The following is a 24843-nucleotide window of genomic DNA, read 5'->3' on the forward strand; positions in this document are numbered from 1 at the left end:
ATGTGGAAGGAAAGCTCTCAGCGATAAGGAGACCGCTTTCATCTCTAGACAGTTTATGTGCAGCCGTTTCTCTGTTTCTGTCCACAGGCCAGAGATCGGCTTGCCCTCGTGTAGGGCTCCCCACCCTCGAGTGGAGGCGTCTGTCGAGACCACTTTCAACCTCGTAACCGTGCCCATAAGCACGCCCCTCCGATACCACTCTGTCCCCGTCCAAGGAGCCAGAGCTTTGACAACGCTGTGGTTCACTTTGACGGGAAGACGGCCCCATTTCCATGCATAAGGAGGAACACGGGCGTGTAGCCAACGCTGGAGGGGACGCATGTGTAACAGTCCCAGCCTGAGCATAGACGATGCCGAGGCCATAAGGCCGAGCATCCTCTGAAAATGTTTCAGGGGAACACAAGTCCCGGCTTTGAATGAAGCCGCCATGTTCTGGACGGACAGCGCGCGCTGTGTCGTTAGCCGCGCATTCATGAGTCTCTAATCTAGAATTAGCCCCAGAAAAGATATCTTTTGAGTGGGGGACAGCGAGCTCTTGGCGATATTGATCCTGAGACCCAAACAGTCTAAATGGTTGAGGGGCCAGGATCTGTGTGTTAGTAGTTGTGCTCGAGACTGGACTATCACTACCAGTCGTCGAGGTAGTTGAGCACCCGCATCCCTTTCAGCCTGAGCGGGGCTAATGCCGCGTCCATGCATTTCGTAAACGTGCGGGGCGCCAGGGATAACCCGAATGGCAGGACCGTGTACTGATAAGCCTGCCCCTCGAAGGCGAATCTCAAGAATGGCCTGTGGTGGGGGGCTACCTGAACGTGAAAGTATGCATCTTTCAGATCTATCGTGAAAAACCAGTCCCCGGGGCGAATGTGCGTTTCACCGTCAGCATTTTGAAAGAGCGAGACATTAGAGCTTTGTTCAAATGCCTTAGATCTAGGATTGGCCTGAGCCCTCCGTCCTTCTTCGGAACGAGAAAGTATCGGCTGTAGAAGCCCGACTCGCTTCGGGATGGGGGAACGGGCTCCACCGCTCCCTTCTCTAACAGTTTCGAAATCTCGGTGCGAAGCACGTGACTGACGCTGCTTTTCACCGAGGTCTCGACCACAGCGCGAAAGCGCGGGGGCCTGCGAGCGAACTGTAGCGAGTAGCCCCTTTTTACTATGTTCACAACCCAATTTGATACACCGGGCATGGCTTGCCAGGCCTGAGCCCGACGCGATAGTGGCTGGAGCTGGCGCGGATAAGGGTCGCCTTCTGAAGGGAACTCGGTAGCGCTGCCATTTTGTGCTTGTGACATAGAGGGGGTAATGCTTATGCATGGCGGCGTGCACTGTGGAGCGTGCACTCTTATATAGCCTCCTGTATGTAAATATAAGCACCTTTTACGGCGGGCTTTCTGGAACGCCCCCCATTGGTTCATTCCTCTCAGCCGCCTCACCATAGGTTCCTGCAGTTGCCGCGGCCCGGCCAATCAGAGCGCTCCTTGCGCTGGGCTATGGCCGTACAGCGGCACTACGCTTTACATGGATACCTTTATTAATAACGTTTTGCTTCATATTCTCGAGAAAAGGAGTTTTCCCATACGTAATACGAGGAACCTCTCTCGAAAGGGAAACGTGTGACAGTTTCTACAAAAGCTCTCTGACGCGGTGTAGCACGATGTCAGTGTATTACCTCACGGCTTGCTTTTCGCTTCATTTCACTCACTCCATTGCTTAGTGCACTTAACTTCCATGCATTTTAGATGAGTGATTCAGTAAAATAGAGCGATTTTTGGACACAGCAACAGAGTCGACATTGAGAGAGTCGATTCCTGTACTGGAGTCGACCCCGCTCTGGGGCTATTCAGAGTCGAGGAAGCGACTCTTTTGGACTCGACTCCCCATCACCAATAAACACTCAAACTGATCTCTATCCAGTGATTAGATAGACAAGGCGAATTCAGACACTTTTGCAAAGTATTTTCCGTGATTTTGAAGCGACTGAGCTATTTCTGAGAGGAGATTTGGAGGATATATTTATTTTCTTTGTTTTATTCTTTATTTCTGATGACAATTTAATTTTATAGTTATTTTATTTTAAGAGTTTAGAGTGGCTTTGCCTTTTGCATTGTCCTTTCAAAATGACAGTTTGGGAGCGAATTTAAACGAATCAAGGCGGGAAGCACGTGAAACAACCAAGCGCTGGGTAGAATCAACCAAGCATTGCGACCCAGCAGGTTTAACCCAACGACTGGAAATTTGAAACTACCCAATGGTGTTTAAAATGTGATCAAATAAACCAAGAAAAAATTACCCAACAGTCTTAACCCAGCATTTTGGTTTAAAAAATAACCCAGCATTATTTAGAGTGCACAGAATGCAGAGTGTATCATCCACAGGGTATTTAAGATGCCAGTGCGTTGAATGCAAAAATGGATTTTTTGCTGTTAAAAAAATCTTTGGTGCTACTACTCCATGGTGCATCTACTCCAATCCACGTCCTGAAAAATACCTGGGGACAATCACAAAGGTCTGAATTGGATGAGTGCTGCATTACCAGAGACTTTGCCCACAGAAGTGGTATTCTGTCATTTGAGTGTGACCACTTGCAGTCTTTATTCTATTGTCCATGCGTTGGTCAAATACAGACCGATCTTGCAGAAAAGACATTGTGTGTGATGGTTGACCAGAAGTGGTTTGTAGTTGCAAGGAAGCATTAGTTAATTAAAGAAGCTAAAGAAGGAATTTCAGGCCCAAGGAGTTCCATTCGCCTTATTCACCTGGCGGCCATTTTGAAAACTCTAACGCCGTTGTGGGGTACACAAACCCGGAAGCTGGACTCCGATACAGTACTAATCAATAGCAGCATTCTGTGTCACTCACTTTCTGCCTGCTGTGTGTAACAAAATCATGTAATGCATCACTGATAATATGTTTATGTATATAGTTTTCATTTGTTAATATTTTTTAATTTTCCTCCTAATGTAATTTCTAATGTTTTGCCCTTTTCTGGTACGTTTTTCCATACTTACTATTGTACAAGCAGGCCATTTGTATTCCTCCATACCAATACATGTACATAGTTACCATTTACAAACCTAGACCAGTGTGCCTATCAATGTTTTTGAATGACTTATTTCTTTCTGATGTTCTGACCAGTTGTCAAGTTATGAAAGACATCATCCATGTGTAATAAAATTGTACTTTATTCTTTAGATAAATGGACATTTTATTTTACATATATGAAGATCCAGCTTATACATACACATATCTCCCACATGTAAATTAACTGTATCAACTATAATACTCATCTGCCCACGTTGACACTATATGATAGATTAAAATAAGATGATAACGTCACCGTTTTCTCCAGAATGACTGCAGCGGAATCAAATTTTGTTGCAATATTGTCCTGTTTACACCGTGAAGCTGCTTTGGAACAATCGGTATTGTAAAAGCGCTAAATAAAGCTGACTTGACATGTCCCAGTCTTGCTATTGCTTGAGTCTTTCGAACTTTGTCTGTAGTAAAATGCAGAAATTACGACCAGGATCCCTTCTGATATTTTTTTAATCCACTCTCCATGTAATCCCTTATCCTCCGGAAAACGGTGAAAGGTTTGTCCTCTGTAGGATTTTTTCCTGAGTGACGAAGTGCAGTGAAACAGAATGCTGCTATTGATTAGTACTGTATCGGAGTCCAGCTTCCGGGTTTGTGTACCCCACAACGGCGTTAGAGTTTTCAAAATGGCCGCCAGGTGAATAAGGAGAATTGTCCATTGTCATGTACAAATAGGAGACCAACTTAACAAATGATGCTATGAATCTTATGATGCTAAGAAAAACTCTTGGTATTGCCCTTGCTCAATGCCAAGCGAATCTTTCACAAGACTGTTTCAAAGTGGCATCTCTTTCACCATCACAAAGAGTTGTTCACGAAGGCGAAAAGTGTGGAGGAAGTTCCTCCTGAATCACCTGAAGGAAAAAAAACATGACAACATCTATCCACCATCTGACTCAAACATCTGATCAACATGATGGCACAAAACGTCCTAGTGAGCTTCCCAAGACCGTACTAGATCATTCCAGAGATGTAAAGTCCAACCAGTCCTTTCCAAGACATCTGATGCCCACAGAATTTAAATGTACCAAGTGCAGAACCCAAAGTTTAAGTGATCCAAGACTCATCACAAAAGATGCCAAGATACTGACTTTTTCTGCTGTAATCCAAGGTATGTATGATTATTGTAATGTTAGATTTAACATGTGCTTTCAGATATTTTCATGGATATTTTAGATGTATGCATTTATTTACTTCTTTAGGAATATCCACTTACTACAGACAGTGATCAGATGGGCTGGATAATTTCAATGACCATATTCTTTTGTCAGTGCACTTGTGCATGTTCCTAAGAAACTCGGTACAGGTATGTCATAATCTCTGTGTGTTTTTTCATTGAATTTCACATGAACTTTTCAAGTTGCTGTTATTGATTTAATTCAGTCAGTATTCTTGTTTTTTTCTGTTTAATTTCAGAATAGTGCAGTAAGTAGGGTAATGGAAACATTACATGCAACTGCAGGCGGGCCATTCCCTAAACCTGAGCTTGTACTACAAGCTCATTTGCACTTTGAGCCCATGACGGACCTAGATTACAGTTACAATTGCGTTAACTGTGGGCACTACACCAATGTAGTCATGGGGAGGCTTCGGCATGCCTGGTATGTTTACCTTTGAACGTGTTTGTTCAATATAATGAGTGAGTCGTGGAGCGAGTGTCACAGCACAAACGCAGCAGGAGTCAGATTACATTCATCGTGATGAATGAGCTAAATGCATGATGAAGCATGAATTTAGAAAAAAAAATGTTTAAAGGGGGCAATTATTAAATGTATTAATTTATATTACTTTAAAATTAAGTTTATTTCGTTTGTATTATTAGGTGGAATGAGGAATCCCTTCATTGTGCACCCAAGCTACAGCTTTTGGGTTAATGGATTGGTGTGCATACTAGGTCATCCAACATGTTTCTCATTACAGAGAATGCTAAGCTTCATGTTTCACAAGATTTAACTGAGAATGACATACCATATACTATAGAGAAGAAAGGCTCGCTGATGAACTGCAAATCTCTGGATATGGTTTGTTTCATCAAATTAATATATGAATTAAGATGTTTTGTTCATCATTGTGTGAAATAATTCTATGGCCATTTTTCTTTTTGTTTAGATTGAGGAAATAAGGGCCCTTTGTAAGCAGTGTGGAATAGATCACAAAGGTTCTAAGATGGATTTAATCATCCGACTAAAACAGAGGATGTCAAATAGAGTCACCTACAACAAGATTTTTAAGAAAGTGTGGGGTGCATCTGGTAAATCAGACTGTACAGTTATGTATTAGGGTGGCATTAAAGTGTTGATATAACAGTTATTGTTCACATAATCATTTGCTGTTCAATTTGAGGCAAAATGATTTCATCAAATTTAAGATGCAAGTTATAAAAATAAAGACAGACATATTGAGTATTCATGGATTTTTTTCCCCCCTTTAGGTTGCTGGGCTGTTATAACCTGCCCTTGTGGAGTTGTGTATTCTGTGAAATTTAACATCAGAAACAAAATAAATGTATATATTATATTAATTTATTTTGTTTTTCAGGATGACATGTCCCTGATCAGGAGGTGGTGATGTGCTCTTATACTGGACAACTTCACTCTGCAAATTACTATACCATTATACCTCTTGTTATTTTTCGACCACTGAGGGGGAACAAAAGGGACTTCAGGGACAGCCCGACGAAGCAGGTTATTTAATTCTATATGCATGTTCTTTTTCAGTCAAGGTATTTTTTTCTAATTGTTATAGCTACATAATAGTTCAGAGAAGAAATTGAAGGGATTATGTACAAGTATTCTGTTGGTCATTCAATAGACACGTTTCCACTGTTTGGCCAAAAGCGAGCATGCCAGGTCACGTTTACACTGTCACTTCCAAGGCTTGATCGTGCCTCATTGGGGTTTCCTCTGGTCCAGGAGTTTCTGGCCCTCCTAATAACTTGGTCCAATGCAGGCCAACTGGGGCTTGAAAAATTACTTCTTCCGATGTTTCGTCATCGATTCAGACTCGTGCTGGAATTGATATAAAACCAACATCATCCTTACTGTCTTTACGGTGTGTACAATAGCTGATCTTTAAGAAGCCTCCTGATTGAGCTCAGTTATGGTAATGGGGTTTGTTTCCAAAATATGGTTGGCGGTAGACCAGTCACAACAGACTGAGCCATCTGACCAATCAGAGCAGAGGAGCTTTGAGGATCATTGAACACTGGTGATGTGCAATGTATATTATGAGAAAATTAAATAATTTTTTGACCTTTGCATGTAAACCTGTTGTTGTGGACCTCCAAAACTAAATTAGGAAACTTTAAATTAGCATAATTCGGGAACTTTAAGTAAAAAAAAAAATTCAAACAAACTGCTGCGTCTGTTTTGCGATCTCACTGACCCAATGGTAGAAATACAGTTATTTTGGCCTCTGTGCTACAGGTCCAACGCTATTAACTCCACCCGGTCTGTTGAAAACCTTGCTCACACAGGCCTGGCAGTGGAAAAGCGGATAATGTGTGTCGGAGTTATATTTATTTTTGTTAACACTTTTTGCCTCAATAAACTCCTAATGTACTGATTATTAATAGTTAGTAAGGTAATTTTTGTAGCATTTAAGTTTAGGTATTGGGTAGGATTAAGGGATGTAGAATAAGGCATTAATATGTGCTTTATAAATCCTAATAAACAGCCAATATCCTAGTAATATGCATGCTAATAAGCAACTATTTAATAGTTAATGACTGAACCTTAAAGGGAGGGTGAAACACTCATTTTCAGTCAATCTCATGTCAATCTTGAGTACCTATAGAGTAGTATTGCATCCTTCATATCTCCGAAAAGTCTTTAGATTTATTATATTTATAAAAGAAATATAGGCTGTACCGAGTCTTTCCGGAAAAAACCGAGCGCCTGGAGGCGGAGCTAAAGAATGACGATCGCGAACAAAGCGGTGACGTCCTCAAGCGTGGAGAAACCCATGGCTATCTCAGGTAATACAGATAATGATCCAGAATCAAATCTAAGGGAGAAATAAATTGAACAGGAGAAACAGCAACATCAGGATGTCTGTCTATGTGGTATGTACTGTATTTAGTGCTCTGTCAACATTTGTGTCTTTACTCTCAGTTTATGAGGACATGATTCGGTTTATGGACTATTGTATGCGACTAACGTTAGACCTTAGCAGTAGCAAGCAAACCCCCCAACAACTTTTATATAATAAACATATTTGTTTTTGTTTCAACAGCTTCACTTTAAGAAGCTGACACGTTAAGGTGTGGCCACCTGGAAGTGTTTCTCTCAGGAACACCGTAAAGAGTTCAGAGAGATGTACAGCACCAGGGAATGCTTGGACTGCTGAGCCCTTTTCAAGTCTTATCCACCAGGGTATAGGGGAAGAGGTAGACAAGGTGAACTGCCTGGTTTCTACTCAGAAGATGTTTGCACAGGATTTTGCTCCAAGGACTTTTTTTTTGCTGCTGCTGCTCCTGGAAACACATTGATGTGTTGAATTGATAACTTGTGCAAATGCATTGTTATACGCACCCTATACGCACAACCGAGGCCACTCCCAAAGCCACCGCTACTGGATTACTGGATCACTTTCTCACAGCGCTCATTTTCATAAAATCAGTTCAGTTAGTCATTTACAATTAAATTTCTTGATTGAGGTTTTACAGTAAAGTGCAGTCCATGCAATAAAGAAAAAGTGACGAGTCTCATTTGTCTTTTTTATTTTTTTATTTCTTTAGAACGTATAAATCCTCCCTTTAAAAAAATAACCATGACTTTATTATGGTAATAAAATAATATAATAATATTAATAATAATCATAATTCAACATTAATAATAATCATAAATGTTTCCTGAGCAGTAAATCATCATACTAGAATGATTTCTGAAGGATCATGTGACACTAAAGACTGGAGTAATGATGCTCAAAATCAGCTTTGCATCACAGGTGAGTTAGGTGAGTGTATTTTAAAATTACATTTTAAAATACACTCACCTAAAGGATTATTAGGAACACCTGTTCAATTTCTCATTAATGCAATTATCTAATCAATCAATTACATGGCAGTTGCTTCAATGCATTTAGGGGTGTGGTCCTGGTCAAGACAATCTCCTGAACTCCAAACTGAATGTCAGAATGGGAAAAAGGTGATTTAAGCAATTTTGAGCATGGCATGGTTGTTGGTGCCAGATGGGCCAGTCTGGGTATTTCACAATTCTCATATTCGTGTTATTTTCTCATAATCTGTAACCACTGCTCCTTAGTAATTGTTTCTTTATTTGGGCAAAATATTTTGCCTCTGAACTGACTATGGCCAGTTTCTTGGGTACGAAATTGGCCACACTTTCTGCACGTATTTGCTTTTACAGAACGTTTGTACAAACGTTTGGTTGGGGGTGGGACAGAGGAAATTGCTCCAGGGTTAAAGGTGGAAAATGGGGCTGGGCAGGGCAACAATAACATCTGAGACACAACAGGGGCAATGGGTGTGTCAGGAACCAATGGGTGTGGTGCTGTCGGCCTGGGATAAATTTTCCTTAGCTGGTGGAACGTGGCTGAACGCTGAGGGTGTAAGGCTGATGGCTCAAATGAAGTTGCTGTGGCAGATGTACAGGCAGCTGAGGGCTGGATCTTTCTAAATTTTGTATTTGCCTGTCCAGCTGTGTCCGGTGGCATCTGGTAGTTATGCAACTGGTGGCTATATTGTGGAGACACAACAGGCTGTACTCGTGCTAGATGCAGAGCATCCAATGACACTGGACATGCCTCTGGAGGCTTCAGACCTCGCAACAGCCCTGAGACCTCCTGACCTTGTAAACATTCATTGTGCCACGTTGTAAGGTTCTTCTGGTCTACCTCAACTAGCTGAAGGGCTGTTTTGCTCATCACCGTTCCATTGCTCAGGATTAGCTGCTGAATTTTTCTGTAATCAAGAAGAATGAGATCCCATCTGGACAGAGATTCTGTCTGCTGTTTTTGTGGGGTTTGGTGGATGTTACACAACTTTATGAAAATCATTTCAACAAGGCGACAGCAATTAGGCCACTGTGCTGGAGAGCTGCTAGAACCCAAAACACATCTCTTTGTGCTGTCAACACCAGGAGTGAGGACAGCTTTCTTTTTAGGGGACCTAAAACGTCCTGTAAGTAGCCTGTCTTGATGACGAGCAGCATACATGACCCTGTCTTTATCAAATTGGTCCAGGTGCTGCCACAAACCCACAATTGTTGCAGCTTGTTGATTGGTAAGTGTGAGGCTTGTCTCTATGCGCAGCTCCACCAGACACTCCGCCAACTCATCCACCCAGTCCTTTCCAGGGATGCAGTGCTCTTCAACAGCCTGGAAATATATAACTGTTTGTTAGGTAATTACATGCTGTTAAGTGACCTTATGAATTTGCTGCTTGAGAGCAAATGACTAAATGAGAAACAATTGGTCTAGAAAAGGACATTTTACCATTGCTGAGGGCAGAGGTGCAGCTGATGGAGACTGGACACCGGGTACTGGTGGCGCCTGGACACAGGGCAGAGGTGCAGCAGTTTCATACATACTCTGTTTGCAGTGCGTATACGGTGCATATTTTTTTCCATACTCATGTTAACCAGTTGAAGAGTTCACACTGCACATGGAAGTGGTCTGACAGTGCGTTTCAGGAGCGGTGCGTCTGCAGCAGTGCCGCGATCGTTTCCGGTTTTTGATTATTTTAGATCGAGTCTAGTTTTTACTTTGCTGCACGCACTGATTTAAAAGGACAGCCCATTGTTCGCATTAAAATAAACATGTATTGATGTGAAAATCTAGTAATGTCACTACGGATGACATATAATGTAAAGTCTACTTTTTCAACACATAGCCTTTTGCCTCGGGTAAAGCTAGGAAAATGTTACATGGCATTTAAGTAAACAAGGAGACATAATGAATAGCATTTGTTCTTTCTTGGAGGTGGAAAAACAGTTATTTATGACTTGCAGGATTTCTTGTAAAAAGATTTAAAAACAAAAGACGAGAGTCGGCTGTTTTTGTCTATTTTAAGTTCTAATTTAAAGAGGTGATGAATTGAGAAATCAACTTTCCCTTGAGCCTTTGATATATATATATCTAAATTCATCGTGATATAAGAATATCCTATTATTTTCGGAGCAGAAAACTCAAATAAACGCTTTTATGGACACCAGGCCCAGCAAACGAGAGAGCTCAGAATACGTCGACCATTGATGTCATAGAATGCAGTAATGCCGCCTCAACAGATAAATATGTATGCCTGCTTCTGTAGCCCCGCCAACCGACTCGTGGGGCTAAATGGATCGTCCTAACGAGCAATAAACATGCCGAAAATAGCAAGATATTGCGCTGTGCCTGGTTGTGGAAGAACAGTCACAGCATAAGCTTCCTTTGGATTCTAATATTAAGAATGAATGGTTGAACTTGATTTTTAATGAAGAATTGTATTGAAGTATTGATTTTTCACGTGCGTAAGACATTGGACGTTTGTTTGCTTCATTTCACTGCGGAATCGTTTCAGACATATTGAGATTAAAACACAATACTCTGCCTTCTATATTCTCTGGAATCTATATCTATTCTATATCCTTCTGGAGTGCTCTAATGTCTGTGGAGTCAAACGTTATGATTAATCTATTAAGGGGATTGCAAAATGTGTTTTTATTAAACAAAATTATGTAGTGATAAAATGATGATGTCATGTTAAAGTCTTTCCTATTAACCTGAGAGGTTTTCTCTGGGTGCTCAAATTGGGTTTTGCTGCTACTGCCACATGTGACTTAACTTACAACCTTGACTTTTCAAACGGAAATGGTTTGTTATAGTTAGTCATAACAAAACCTGTAACACTAGGAAAAGGTTGAGATCTTTTAATGTCTGCAGTAATAGTAAGGTCTGCTTACCATTGTCAAATTTAGTTTGGCCATCTTTGCAGGGTGTGACAGATCCCTAATGGAGGGTGTGCTTTGGGCTGGGGTGCTCTGTGATGCATTCTCTGTGACTGGTGAATGAACCTGTGATACATGCTTATAAGATATACCAGACACATAATATTATACATCATATTCTTCATAATGTGATTTTAGATATAAAGATATTGATATTGCACAAACATTTATCTATGTATGCAACTTGAACTAGGCTAATTGAAGTTACCTTGTGAAATCCACAAATACACTTCTGAGCTTCCTTCAGAAGGGTGTTTTGCCCTCTCATTTGCAGAGGGCACATTTCTATCTATGAACATAAAGTATAGCCATGACACTGTTGTCCACATTATCTCAAAAACAGCCATGTCATCCAAATTATATCAATATTACATTGTATATACATTGCAAATAATTACTTGTTCATACACATTCATAAAAATAGCACAATGTATTATCAACAAGTTTATTAGTTTGCTCATGAATCTAGCTGCATAATTTACCTTCTGATGTAACTCATGCCATCTTTTTTGTCGGGGAGAAGGTCTATTCCCCTCCCTAGATGGCCAAACTCCTGTTCGGGCAAAACTCTCCAGACGCGCAACCCAGTCAGCATCGCTCATGCCTTTGTGTGACTTAGTTGAAGCCATGTGGTGGCCTGAAACAATACAGAACAAGTTACACTAACTGCCATTGTAGCCCAGAAACATGGCATTAAAGGAAAAGTTCCCCTTAAAATTAAAATGAGGTCAATAATTTACTCTCCCTCAAGTTGTTCCAAACCTGTATGAGTTTTTTTCTTCTGCTTAACACAAAAGAAAGATGTGTTGAAGAATGTTGGTAATCAGATAGTTGACGGTCCCCATTAATTGTCACATTAGGAAAAAAAATACTATGGAAGTCAATGAGGACCATCAAATATCTGATTCCAGCTATTCCAGCTACCAACATGTTTAAAATGATCTCTTAGGTTTGAAACAACTTGGTGGAAAGTAAATGATGACATTTTCTTTTTAGGGTGAACTAATCCTTTACTATTCCTGTTGTGTTCATTTCATGTTTGCTAGTTTTGTGTTTCTGGTTCAAACTTACCGCAATATTATACAAGCAGATTATATATCCATAATAATACATATATCATCACCTAATGTTGTGATTTATCGTTTTACCAACTTAAGTTTTTGTGAACAGTACAACTTTTGAAACTTCTATGTATGGCCTGTATTTCTTTTTGAACTGGGTTTTTTGAGTAACAAAAAAAAAAAAAAAATCCAAGCATAATATATGGATTATTTTGACTAAACCAAATACTCTGCTGTGTTTGAAGAATGAAAATGGACCTTGCCGTTTCATTAGACGGGTAAAAATGGATTTTATAACTTGATTTAAAAAAAAAAAATCAAATTCTTTTTAAAGATGGACATCGGCATGCTATTGGATTAATTTGACAGATTTACAGAAGATTGGCATCAGGCCAAAAAACATTTGCCACTAGATGGCAGCCCAGAACATGTTATGGGATAATTTAAGAAATGAATTGATGACCAATGCAGGGTTGCCAACTTTTAAGTTCAGGTTGGAGTGAGATTTTTGGGGGGCCGGGCGAGGGGGGGGGGGGGGGGGTAATGCTTTTGATCTTGATTCAGTATCAGTTTATATCTAGTATATATACATAATAATATGTTTGTTTTGGCACTAGTTTAAAGATTTATTGGGTCAAATTATATGTGCCATTCCTTAATATTCACTTGTGACTGCTTATATAAGTATCATTATTCATTAAAAAGATTAGGATGCAAGTTATTTAAGTTTTGAAATTTCACATTTAAAGAAATCTAGTGTTTGATCATCATATCTAAATATTTATTAGAATGCAAAGACTGCAATATATTTTTGAGCAACTAGATTAGATACATGTATATTTATTAAAGAGCCATAAGGCACCTAATGGCATTACAAATAAACATTAATATTTTTTAGCCACAAAATGACTCTAATTTGCCTCTTTGAATTGGAATTCTCTATTTTAATATTAATTACTACACTAATTGTTATATAAATTTTAGAAGAAATACAAATATTAGAAGAAAAATATTTTAAGTGGTCATTTATTGACAATAATTGTTGCACAAATAGTATTTAGTACCAAAAGATCTCCTCAAAATATTCAATAAATATCATTTAATGAGTATGAGTGTGACCTATTAGTGTATTTTTTTTACAGTCTATGCCTATTAGTAAGGAATACCTGAGGGCTAAATACAAGAATAACATTAATGTTATTCACTCTCCATAAAAAACGATCCTGTAAATATGGCTGACTTAATAATCAATAAACACTAACACTATGCTGTACTGTTTACCAAAACTTGCAGCAAACATCTATATGGTGAAACTGTTGTGTATCCGCTTAAGCCATTTTAATGCATTGGCACGGCGCTAGAAGTATTGAGCGCTCATGGGCCACGTGACCAGCGCGCACCGCAGGGAGACGAGAGCCTGCAACTCCGCTTTTCAACGCCTCTGGCTTTAACGTTATGCCACATTAGCGCCAAAACGCTATTTATTGTTTGAATTTCATTAAAACACATTTAAAAAAATTAAAGCTTATAGCTTTGTTTAATATCAAAAGCAGGTTTGGCAATTTGGCGTGAGATTGAGTTGGGCGGAGTGAGAGCGTGAGACAGAGCCTGAAAGCGTGAGTATCACGCCAGATGCGTGAGAGTTGGCAACCCTGCCAATGCAACTAGAATTGCCTGTGACATACTGTTACAGTGTATTTTGTAACTGGTAGTGAGCTGTTAGTCTGTTAAAAAATTGGACAAATTAATAAAGCTGTAGTGACACATAACCTGGCAACTATCTTCATTCACCAACTTGCAACACACTAAAGCACACAAATGTGGGAGATTGTGAATGGATAAAAAAAAAAAAAAGTTTTATGGAGCCAGAATAGCCTCAAATATAATACATTTACAAAACAAAATTCATAAATGCATAGCACAATTCGCATTTATAAAATCTGATTCGTAAATTCTAAACACGATTCATAAATGCACAAGTAAAAGTATAAATATTCCCCCAAATGCTCACACAAATGCATCTTACCCAAATAAATTTGAATTTTTTACACAAATATGTATATATCAAGTTCTTGAATTAATTTCCATCACACATTTATGAAAGATGTTGCATGTATTTATGGATCGTTGAATCTGCATTTGCGAATCGTCACACGTGCATGTACTGCATTGCATTTGTGTGTGGGATTTTTGCATAGACAGTAAAAGAAATGGACAGAGCTATCCCATTGACTTCAACGCCGGAAAGTGAGGTCAGTAAGGAGCACTAACTTCCTGATGGCTGAGCGAACTGCGCAGGCTCAGACTGAGCTTGACGACGTAGATGTGACGTGAGCAACCTGTCTGACAGCTGTAGGTCTTCTAGAAGTTGTGGAAAGGGAAATCTGAATCACGTTGTTTAAATATTTTCTCCCGTTGCTTTTGGCTCACTATGGGCTTCTCCCCATTCTTCCCCCTTGACTTTATCAGACTTTATGTCTCCACGTCCCCCCGACTGTCTCATAGACAGTAAAAGATTGCCTGCGAGCGTCTCCTCAGGTCTATACGGTAATTTCTCAACTGTGCGACAGGGTCGCGTTGGTTATGACGCAATCGTTAGCCTATTTTTACAAAAACAGCTTCTGCGGGGCGATAGTGTAAGATACAAGGTAACGGAGCCTTTTATGCATTGTCGTGTTTCTTTAGAAATAAACAATGGACAAATGGAGTCTTTAAACGTCTCAGATGTAAAGTTATTCACTGTCAAAGTGACTCAAAAATGAATGGGAGTCAATGGGATGCTAACAGCAGGTGATGGCTTGGTTAGCAATGGCAGCCCCTAGGGGTGGAACGCTTTCCGAGCGCTAGATTACCCCCTTGGAAAAAAGATATTTGCAAATCGTAACCTGCCAGGAAGGTCTCAAAAATCCCACACACAAATGCAATGCAGTCCATACACGTGTGACGATTCGCAAATGCAGATTCAACTATCCATAAATACATGCAACATCTTTCATAAATGTGTGATGGAAATTAATTCAAGAACTTGATATATACATATTTGTGTAAAGATTTTACATTTATTTGGGTAAGATGCATTTGTGTAAGCATTTGGGTAAATATTTATGCTTTTACTTGTGCATTTATGAATCGTGTTTTGAATTTACGAATCAGATTTTATAAATGTGAATTGTGCTATGCATTTATGAATTTTGTTTTGTAAATGTATTATATTTGAGGCTATTCTGGCTCCATATGTTTGAGTCATGTTTTATTTAATCTTTCCATATTGAGAATAATAAATGTGTATTTTAATTTGCTTGTTACAAAATGGAGCCTAAATTATTGTAATAATTATTTTATAGCCTACTTTAATACTCAGAATTATTCCCTGGCATCCTCAAATACTAAACTGCATTTTTTTTTAACATTATTTGCGTACTGGAGTTATGCTATTATGTCGCAAGCAGAGTGATATTAACATTTAAGCTAGCCAGTGAGAGAAAATGGCACTATCAAATAGTCGAAAGAGGAGAGTCGAGAGTTAAAACTGGGCAAATGCAAAGAGAGAAAAGTGTCTTATCTGCAACTGCTGCCTGCACACTGTGCGATTTTTCAAAATCCTTTGCGAACGTTGCTTGTCAGACTGTACGAACATGATCCCATATGTAAGCCATGTCACACTGTAAGATCTCAGTTGTCATTAAAGGTCAGACTGTACGATAGTCAAGGCGCACTAAAAATGGACACGCAAGAAAACTCATCTGGTGTTTTATATCATAAATGAATGCCGCGTTCGGTGACCATAAGCTGCATTACACGCGGGACTGAAATGGTGGCTACAAAAAAATCTCTAGCTCTCATTTTGGTCATAGTTTGTCTTGAAAAACAGAGATAATTTGACAACCGTCATAGGAGAAGTCACACTGCAGGATTGTGCGCCAAATCTTCTGACACCGGCAGAATTTCGTCTGATTTGATTGCAGTGGTCCATTAATCGGCTGCCGGGGAACATGTCAAACTAACAATCAAATATGTCAAATTTTAGCCTAGGATCAGAGGAATCTTTTAGGATTTGCAAAATTTGTCTCAGACGGCCAAATCATTGGCAAAATCACACAGTGTGCACACGGCTTAAGTTATAAGCAAACGTTTCAATGGTTCACTGTTCGTTTTTTCACAGAAACTAATGACTCTCTTTTCCAGCACTTTAGACACTTTAGCACACTCTGGCCCTCAAGAGAGCAGTGAGAAAAAGAGCACAGCTGGACGAAAACAAAACTAGTGGTATTTCGCATTTTGTAAAAGGAAAGAAAATCCTTTTCCTTTCCTCTTGCACTTTCATTTAGTCTAAAATGAAAATATAATGCTTTTGGACATGATTCAAATACCACATCTATTTGTCCTTGGCTTATTAACAACCATGCCATTTTTGCTTTGATAAATCTTTATAATTTATGCCTATTATTCTGTTTATCTATCAGACAATTTGTTTAATTTTTTTTTTCAACAGTCATTAAAGAATCAAGAAAGGACACCAACCTTTTTGTTCCTCTGTACCTTCATCTTTCACTCTGCATGCTTCTGAATTTTTCATATCGGTATTCTCCTCTTTAATGAACTCCATCTTTACAACAGCTTTCTGTTGTGATACCTTCTGAATCCACGTTTTAAAGAATTGCTGTGGGAATGGCTGGAATTAAGGTGTAAGCTGTAAAGTATGGAGGACCAGATCTGAAAGAAAAAAAAATATATACATTACTTTATACCATTAATTCCACTTCAACTTTATTCAGTGATTCAACATAAATTTTAAAGATTCTTAAATGAGACCACTGTGTCTAACACAGGATACAAAAAGAAGAGTTATAGTAAAGTAATTGTAACTAGTGATATTGTAACGACCAATATTGATTTTTTTATAACCGATACCGATTATTTGCATGTTTGTGTGTCGATACCAATATATAGAACCGATATTTACTACTTTAGTTTTTTACAATTACAGCAATAGCACTGAACTGAGCTTTTTAAACACTATTTTTTACAGTTTCACTCACTTACATACAGAACAAAAGACATTTACATCAATAAATAGTCAGAATTTATTTTTAAATACAGTGCAAAGTCTTTTTAACATTAATGCTGTTTCACCTTTTTATTTATAAATACAGCCATATTAACAACAGGCAAAATACATTTATAAAGTCTAATGTTTTCAAATGGAGAACATAAATGAGAGTTGAGTCTATCAACTCCCCATAACTATGACATAAGCGTTCATTTTAAACTACAGTTTTAAAAGGTTTATGTGTTTAATAGACTAAAGATTGAATATTCTCTGGAATTGTAATAGCTGTGATGTATTCGCTGGTTTGTTTATTTTTATTAAAGAGTCAATCTCATCTAGTACGGTATCAAAATTAATGTTTGTGTCAGTCTATGAAATCCTGATGACAGAGCGCTGTTTTCATCTCTCCGTTTAACTAACACGTCTCGCGGAGATCGTCATAATAAATCATTTTCACAGAGCTGTAATTAATTCGATGTTTATTATAAAACAACAAATTGTTATATGATGTTAAATGTCTTATAGCAGACGTTAATATAATTTAAGGAGTTTTAAACGAGTCGGTCTTGTTTACATACGGTGACTAGCCTAACGTTATATGCTGGAGGAGCAACTCGGTGAGAGAACGGCTGAATGCGAATGAGAATAAACACAAAGAGAGAAATAAGTTTGGCGCTTTTATTTCCAACATGCTGTCATTCATGGCTGTTTTATTTCATTCATGTGAAGTTGCATCTTTATTGTGACATGACGGATTACCTGACTGACTCCGTAAGTGAGTTCGTCTCTAGCGCCAAATTTAAACTACCGGTACCTATAGCCTACATGTCAACATCTTATTTGAGGTTATCTCAATTTTGCATTACTGTTATGTTAAACAAAGTTGATTAATTAAGGGATGCAGGTTATTTTACCTCTGAACACAGCTGTTGATAATCTCTCTTTAGACGCAGTCCTTTAATGGTGCGCTTCTATGCAATTCTCAAAAGTCCAAAAGATGCCGCCATTTATCGGAAAATCCGATATTACAAAACCGATACCGATTATGGGAAAATGCTTAAATATCGGGAAAATATTGGGAATCCAATATATCGATCAATCACTAATTGTAACCTTGAGGTGTGATCTTCTACATTCAATGGTAATTATTTTAAATATGTTGAAGCAGACATTATTGATTAATTTTATTCATAATCGTAATATTTAATAAAATGAACTTTCCCTTCCTCTTGCGTTTAGTCTCTCTCCCTCTTCTTGTCTGTGATAATGTGCAATGGTAGGGCAACCTGCCACTTACATGAGATCCACCAATAGCAAAACACAATCATCCAATCAATTCCCCATTGACAAAATCAAGCCCTGTCCTATATTTTTTGTTTGAGAAGCTATTTGATTTAGACAAATACTGTATATTACACGTCGCAATAGGAAAGAAAATTGTATTGCAATTCCTGTTTTTATGGTGGCTTAAAGCAATATGTCACAACTAAGTGTGGTGTTTGTGAAGATGCTAATACTGTGAGTTACAATTTAGAAATGTAAAGCATTTGACAGAGTTGAATGGAATTATTTATTCTCTGTGCTGGAAAGATTTGGTCTTGGAACACATATTCTCTCATTGATTAAGTTATTATACTCTTCTCCTAATGCGTCTGTAATCACAAATAAAATACATTCAGAGTCTTTTCCGCTGTCAAGGGGTACAAGACAAGGATTTCCTCTTAGCCCTTTACTTTACTTTAGCCATTAATCCCCTATCTATAGCATTAAGAAACTCACAGCATTTTACTGGCATTAACAGTAGGGGCATAGAACATAGAGCTGGGGTCTCCAACACGTCGGTAGCTCGCAGAGACATGCTTTTCATACAATCAGAGTCAGGCAATATAGACAGACGCCCCATCCCTCCAGTGCATAACAGATTAACAACCCCCCCCCCAAAAAAAACTTCAACATCAATGTTTCAGTCAAGCACGTCATCACGATTATATGGCTACAAGACAGCATTAGCGTGAGAACACTCCCTCAGAATGAGTAAAGAGAGCAGTCAAGAAAAGAAAAGGAGAAAAACATACTTTTCATGAAGAAAATGAAAATTGTGAAAATTTCCTTAATGTAGGCACAAGGTGTGTGCTTTATTTGCGGCACTAGCATTGCTGTTGGTAAAAAGTGTAATGTTGAGCTCCATTATACTCAAGTTCACGGGAACTTAGCATGAGAATTTCCCGTGGGTAGCGGGCTGCGGACTGAAAAGGAAAAACAGCTGAAAGCAACACTACAAAAACAGCAATCTTTATTCACCAAACCGATAAAGAGAGGAAATGCTGTTACGGAGGCGTCATTTAAAGAGGCGTGCATCTTTACAAAACACAAGAAACCATTCACTGATGGCACCATGGTAAAGGAAGCGATGACAGAGGTGGCCGAAACTTTATTCAAGGACCACAAAAGCAAGGCGGAAATTATGTCTGCTATCGCTGATGTCCAGCTCAGTGCCAACACCGTGGCAAGGAGAGTTTCCTCGTTGGCCTCATATGCGATGAAACAATTACAACGAGACATGGAAAGGTGTACATAGTTTTCACTAAAAGCTTTTATGGAAGCAAGGTGGGAAGAAACGTGATTGGCCATGATATACACTAGCATGTCTGGATTTGGCCCGACAGTGGAAAAGCTAAACTCTGTCAACACAATTCACTGAAGTCTCTTCTCTGTATCTATCTTCATCCAGACGGTGCACAGTACACAACAGTAATATAGGCAATCCCGTTATTGCGATGTTCATCACGTCACCAAATAATATCCAGTACGTACATTAAAATGTATTTTAAATTTGATGTGAGTAGATTAAAATAATGGCTGGTAACATGCATACCGTATGCCTATCTGAGTGTGGAATAACCATACTTATTAGCGAATAATCATAATAATGATTCATGACTCAATTGCAAGTTCTGCTTGGTCTGCTTCCTGCAATTAAGAACTTACTCTGAATATTAATCGGAAGACCTTCTGCCCAGCTGCCTGACGCAAAACACAGTTGATTACAAGCAAGAAGGCTAGTGCAACAGTGTTCTATTTTACCATGATGCTATTCAAAGAGTAGATAAAAATAAATAAAAAAATTCAGTGATAAAACCACGCTAAATTCTGGTGTTGTGTTGTGTTAATACTTTCAACTTTCAATTACATGACAGTGGTATTATAACAAAGTGGAAGCAACTGGGAAACATAGCAACTCAGCCATTAAGTGGTAGGCCATGTAAAATCACAGAGTGGGGTCAGTGCGTGCTGAGGCGCACAGTGCGCAGAAGTCACCAACTTTCTGCAGTCAATAGCTACAGACCTCCAAACTTCATGTGGTCTTTAGATTAGCTCAAAAACAGTGCGTAGAGAGCCTCATGGAATGGGTTTCCATGGCCGAGCAGCTGCATCCAAGCCTTACATCACCAAGTGCAATGCAAAGGGTTGGATGCAGTGTTGTAAAGCACACTTCCACAGGACTCTAGAGTGGTGGAGACGTGTCCTCTGTCTGGAGTGACGAATCACGCTTCTCTGTCTAGCAATCCGATGGACGAGTCTGAGTTTGCCGGTTGCCAGGAGAATGGTACTTGCCTGACTGCATTGTGCCAAAGGTAAAAATTTGGTGGCGGGGGGATTATGATTGTGGGGTTGTTTTTCAGGGGTTGGGCTTGGCCCCTTAGTTCCAGTCAAAGGAATTCTTAATGCTTCAGCATACCAAGATATTTTGAACAATTTCATGTTCCTAACTTTGTGGAAACAGTTTGGGTGTGCCCCTTCCTGTTCCAACATGACTACGCACCAGTGCATAAAGCAAGGTCCATAAAGGCAAGTTTGGTGTGGAGGAACTTGACTGGTCTCTACCCGATAGAACACTTTTGGTATGATTAGAGTGGAGACTGTGAGCCAGGCATTCTCGTCCAACATCAGTGCCTGACCTCACAAATGTGCTTCTAGAAGAATTCCCAAACTCCTAAACATTGTAGAAAACTTTCTTAGAAGAGTTGAAGCTGTTTTAACTGCACAGGGTGGGCCAACTCCATATGAAACCCTATGAATTAAGAATGGGATGTCATTAAAGTTCATGTGTATGTAAAGGCAGGTGTCCCAAAACTTTTGGAAATATAGTGTACATATGCATATGATAAGTTCATCAGTTATATCCTGCATCCCTATTTAATATTAGGGGTAGTGATCGACCGATATATCGGATTCCCGATATTTAAGCATTTTTCCCATAATTGGGTATCAGTTTTGTCATATCGGATTTCCCGATAAATGGCGCCATCTTGTGGACGTTTTGAGAATTGCATACAAGCGCGCCATTAACGGACTGTCTGAGGGGAGGTGAGTCAACAACGGTGTTCAAAGGTAAAATAACCTGCATCCCTGCACAAATATAGATATGCACAAATAAGATGTTATGAGATGATATTATATAGTTTAAACTTGGCGCTGTAGAGACGCACTCACTGACAGAGTCGTCAGGTAATCCGTCATGTCACAGTAAAGACGTAACTTCACATGAATGAAACAAAACAGCCATGAAAGAGAGCATGTTGGAAGTAAATACACCGAATTTCTTTCTTTCTGTGTGTTTATTCTCAGTCGCATTCAGCCGTTCATCACCGAGTTGTTGCTCCAGCATATAGGCTAACGTTGCCGTAGGCTATGTAAACAAGACCTAATCGTTTAAAACTCCTTAAATTATATTAACCTCTGCAATATAACATTTATATAATAAACATCTTATTAATTACAGCTCCGTGAAAATGAATTATTGGCCACCATGAATGAGAGCAATGTTGGAAAGCGCTGAACTTTTCTCTCTCTGTGTTGTTTATGGTCAGTCGCGTTCAGCCGTTCTCTCACTGAGTTGTTGCTCCAGCATATAGGCTAGTCACCGTATGTAAACAAGACTGACTCGTTTAAAACACCTAATTATATTAACGTCTGTTATATAACATTTATATAATAAATATCTAATTAGTTACAGCTCTGTGAAAATGTATTATTAGGCCTATCTCCGCAAGACGTGCAAGTTAAACGCAGAGATGAAAACAGCGTTGCCGTCAGCACTTCATAGACTGACACAAACATTAATTTTGATACCGTACTAGATAAGATTGACTCTGTAAGAAAAAGAAACAAACCTACGAATACATCAAAGCTATTACAATTCCAGAGAATATTCAATCTTTAGTCTATTAAACACATAAACCTTTTAAAACTGTAGTTTAAAATGAATGCTTATATTTATGCTCATAGTTATGGGGATTTGATAGACTCAACTCTCATTTATGTTCTCCATTTGAAATTATTAGACTTTATAAATGTATTTTGCCTGTTGTTAATATGGCTGTATTTATAAACAAGAAGGTGAAACAGCATTAATGTTAAAAAGACTGCACTGTATTTAAAAAAAATGTTTATTGATGTAAATGTCTTTTGTTCTGTATGTAAGGGAGTGAAACTGCAAAAATTACAGTGTTTAAAAAGCTCAGTTCAGTGCTATTGCTGTAATTGTAAAAAAGTGAAATAACACAATAAATAAATATTGGTTCTATATATCGGGTTATCGGCACATAATCGGAAATAAAAAAAAAATCAATATCGATCGATCACTAAAAGGGGTGTAGGAAAATATCGATACACGTGAATATCGCAATATTATATTTGGCGAAACTTTTATTGATTCTCAAAAACACTTGATATTTATCTATTCACATCTAAGATTCGTGGCTTTGTGTTCGGTTTTAACCACAGACTGTATAAAACCCCAAGCGCTGTGTTATCTCAGAACACAAGGTGATGGTGTTTGCATTAGCAAACCCAAATTACAAGATGATAGAATTTTTCAGCTCCCACGGGCCACGGTATACAGAGCTGTAATGTTTACTCATTTTGGCTTCAACTATAAAGAAGCCACTAAGGAAATCGGCAAGAGTCATTTTGTTTGCAAAATAGGCCAAGTTAAAATCCATGCTCAGGAAACACATCTGAGAGCTTGCTTAACATCCCCATGTCATCCACGCTGCTGAGAAGCATTTCGATAGAATATGTACAGCACATGTACATGTATGTTTTCCTCTTGGTAACAAAATAAATACAACAAAATACACAGCAGTGGCAGCAGAACAAAAGCATCTGATCATAGTAATCTGGATATGGATGAACCAGCTCTGCAGTTCAGTACTTGAAAAAGCACTTTATACAATACACTGCTTTAAAGAAACCAGCTTTACAGTATTAAATATAAAACAAACAGTCATTCAGTCATGGAATGGGCTATGCACTTTCTGTTTGTATGTAGTTTAGAAATGAAAAACTGCTATACTGTGAACATTTAAAACATATACACATAAAGAATCCTGCAGTCACTTTACTATTTCCCTTTACTTAGATCACACAAAATAGTGATTTGTAATATAAATGATAATGTATTAATTAAATAAAATAGTTACTTGTCATGTTTTATGCATATCTTTAATGCATTTTCTTTAAAAAAAAAAACAAAATAAATATGGCAATATATTGCCTTTCTTACAATATCGCAATATATAAAAATATATTGTATTGCGACCCCTGTATCGCCAGATTCTTGCCAGTACAAAGCCCTATTTGATATCTAATGTATGTTTGAATAAATATGTAACGTTTTTATGCCCGCCACCATTTAAATGTTTATATTTTAAACAATTAAAAAAAAAACAATGTCATTATAAATGTTAAATAATTACGATGCTATAACTATAACAACTTCCGTTTGTGGTTTATTCAGATAGTTTAGAAAAGAAAATATGTCAGCAAGATAATACAGGGTTAAAAATCCTTTACTGACTTTAATCTCGATATGAGCTGTTCTTCTAAATTCTGAACAATATCCTAAATTCTGAGCAATATCCCCAATTCAATGTATTGTCCCTAAGAGGAATTAGTTTTAGCTTTTCAGATGCCTTTTCATGTAGAACTGTTCTGACTAGTCTAGTGCAGCAAGCAATAGTAAATCTCTCTGCAATTGTATGTGACACTTTTTTTCTTTTAAATGTTTTAAGATACTAAGTGCAATGTGTGATTGTGTTACACTTCTGCTGAGTACCTGAGCTGATGACTGAATTTCTTCAGCCTTCCTATGAAAAAAATCTAATAGTTGTCCGTCACATCTTTCAGAATGTAAAAAAATTTGGTTTGAAACTTTAATTTGCCAACTTTATTATGCACATTGGTACTGCATCATGGCTTGCGTTGGAACATTTGAAAAACCCAAACTTTTCTTTGCACAGCAAATACTGCTACGCTTTTCACACATGCATCACTTTCTTTATCACCACTTCTGATCTCTGCTGTTTGTAGCAGGGTGGGACAGCTGCACTTCCTGCAGCTTTATTTGAAGTGGGGGTCTCTGTCTCAGGCCTTCTTTTTCTTGTGAATAAATCATAAATGGTTCCTTTTGACTATGGCTTGCTCATGTTCAGCATAAAATAAATTAAAGATGATGTACTAATGTCACGCTACCGAAAATTTAGCATAATCTCAGTGGGGGAAATATGCATGCGAAAAACAGCGTATCATATGCACGCCAAAATGAGTTTTGGCGTATACATTCCACGACATTGCACACTCGTACTATTTATACACATTTGTGTGAGATTGGGTTGCTCAGT

At 38.5% G+C, this 24843-nt stretch overlaps 1 protein-coding gene across 7 annotated transcripts in view; it reads right to left on the bottom strand.

Moving 5' to 3' along the window:
* LOC137088824 (serine/threonine-protein kinase pim-3-like) overlaps nt 1-24843 on the bottom strand; it is a 57534-nt gene that overhangs the window by 30171 nt on the left and 2520 nt on the right. For 4 of the 7 annotated variants that reach the window (XR_010907577.1, XR_010907576.1, XR_010907575.1 and 1 more), the window contains exons 1-2: nt 11530-11585; nt 11003-11336 (exon numbers count right to left, since the gene is read on the bottom strand). Coding sequence is in view for 2 of the 7 variants with exons in the window: in XM_067452174.1 (XP_067308275.1) it covers nt 8328-9437; nt 9555-9611; nt 11003-11125; nt 11256-11336; nt 11530-11684; nt 16630-16714 (1611 nt within the window). In the remaining 5 variants the exon portion in view is untranslated. Of the gene's footprint in view, nt 1-8074; nt 9438-9554; nt 9612-11002; nt 11337-11529; nt 11685-16629; nt 16822-24843 lie in introns of those variants that run through there. The other 3 variants (XM_067452175.1, XM_067452174.1, XR_010907578.1) reach the window with 3 other exon arrangements.

This window comes from Pseudorasbora parva, chromosome 9, assembly GCF_024679245.1.
Source record: "Pseudorasbora parva isolate DD20220531a chromosome 9, ASM2467924v1, whole genome shotgun sequence".
Lineage (NCBI taxonomy): Eukaryota > Metazoa > Chordata > Actinopteri > Cypriniformes > Gobionidae > Pseudorasbora > Pseudorasbora parva.